The sequence below is a fragment of the Austrofundulus limnaeus genome, unplaced genomic scaffold (genome assembly GCF_001266775.1).
Source record: "Austrofundulus limnaeus strain Quisiro unplaced genomic scaffold, Austrofundulus_limnaeus-1.0 Scaffold26, whole genome shotgun sequence".
NCBI classification, from domain to species: Eukaryota; Metazoa; Chordata; class Actinopteri; order Cyprinodontiformes; family Rivulidae; genus Austrofundulus; species Austrofundulus limnaeus.
In genome coordinates this window covers 928,667-930,463 of record NW_013952428.1, presented here as the reverse complement: position 1 = coordinate 930,463, position 1,797 = coordinate 928,667, and the positions used below count along the sequence as shown (strand labels likewise).

Sequence of the window (1,797 nt, the reverse complement as noted above, 5' to 3'; positions counted from 1 at the left end):
GGTTGAAAATATTAATTTTGATTGAATTTATTTTTTGTTTGGTTGAAAAAAATATTTTTGATTGAAATTATTTTTTTTGATTGAAGATGCTTTTTGTTTGATTGAATAAAACACAAATTTACCTCCATAGAGTACAAGCTAATAGTGTGTCAGAATGGTATATATTTATACTTCTCATCCAAACACAATTAAATTCACTCTATCCAGGAGACACTATTTATCAGGAGAGGATTTTTAAGTAATAACTCAGAATAAAATAGAAGTAACAACTTTGTATTTCTTACCTTTGTAATAAATATAGTGAGTAGAAAGTACAGATAAATGTGTAAAAATGTAATGAGTAAAAGTAAAAAGTACGTTGAAAAATAATTACTCAAGTAAAGTACAGATAACCAAAATTTCTAAGTACAGTAACAAAGTATTTGTACTTAGTTACTTTACAACTCTGTGTACACAGGACATAAAAACGTTTTTACTAATTAACTGAAATATATAATTGTGTGTATTTTATTCGGCCCATGTTTCTCTCGCTGCTGAAGGACAGATCCTCTCAGAGCACACACTGTGTGAGCTCAGATGTTTCTCAGCAAAACACTTTTTAAATAAATCCCTTTAGAAACACGACCATTTATATCTGTCACAACCTTTGCTGTTTACGTCAGGATGTTTTTCCCAATAAAACTTGTATTTTTCACTCAATCTATTAGTGCCATTTTTGATTTTTAATTTCAGCTCATGAGTTGCTGTCAGGGAGTGACAGACAAGTGTGTGGTTACCATGGTGACCCTAATGAGTCATTGGCAGCAATATTTGTTTTGGTGCTGGTTAAACTTTTAACAAGACATTTGTTGTTTTCTGATGCTCACAAACTGTTGGAGGAAAGTTGGAACAGTCAAAAATGAGGTTATTTTCAGATAAACGCACTTGTTTCGATAAAATATGAAACTCAGCAGAACAAGTGCACAACAAACAAGTGGAGCACCGACTGCCAGGAGGAACAATAATCAGATCCTTTAAATGATAACAGCTTATAAAGCTGGACACTGCAGAGCAGAACCAAACCACCACCGCAGCCTGCAGCCCGCAAGCCACATGTAGGCGCAATAATCTGCCCCTTCTTCCCAGTGTGGTGCACCACCGCGGTCTGTGGAAACTTCCCCCTCACCACACAGCACAACTACCCCCAGAGAGAGAAAAATCTCACAAAAGTCCTCCGACACAACAGAGCTGCCCAGGCCCCTGCCTCGCTGCTGCTGTGGCGAGTTCAGGATCAAACCCAGAGCCAGGCAGGAGGTTCAGAGTCACAGAGAAAACCTTACAAAAGTCCACCCTGAGGGGGGAGAGAAAACACCCCCCCATGAGTGGGGAGAGAAAACACCCCCCATGAGGGGGAACCTCTATAAACCAGAGTCAACGCCTGCGCGTAAAAACGTGCGTAAAACCGAACCAAGAAAACTTGAAGCAGTAAGTGAAGAAAAAACACCCAGAGTCAGAGGGATGCGAGTCCACATGTGGCGCTGCTGCCTGCAGCTGGACCCAAGTCTTACCTGAACACCGAACCGAGCCGCATGCTCCCGCGAGTTTCCCCTCCACAGCCGCGCGCGCTTCGGGATCCCAGAGAACCAGACCGAGTTTGTCCCCGGGGTCCGCGTCCTGACACACATCAAGTTCTCCTTCTTCTGTGTGTGTCCGTGTGTGTCTGCGTGTCCCCTTCCTCCTGTCACAGTCACTCCCCGTGATCTCTGCAGAGTGGGAAGGGCTCTGAGAGAGAGAGAGAGAGAGAGAGAGAGAGAGAGA

General features: G+C 42.4%; 1 protein-coding gene across 1 annotated transcript in view; it reads right to left on the bottom strand.

Annotated features, from left to right (window-relative positions):
• adamtsl4 (ADAMTS-like 4) overlaps positions 1-1,797 on the bottom strand; it is a gene marked incomplete in the record, with an annotated part of 97,969 nt that overhangs the window by 78,721 nt on the left and 17,451 nt on the right. The window contains 1 exon segment of the mRNA XM_014004705.1: positions 1,548-1,761. Coding sequence (XP_013860159.1) covers positions 1,548-1,570 — 23 coding nt within the window.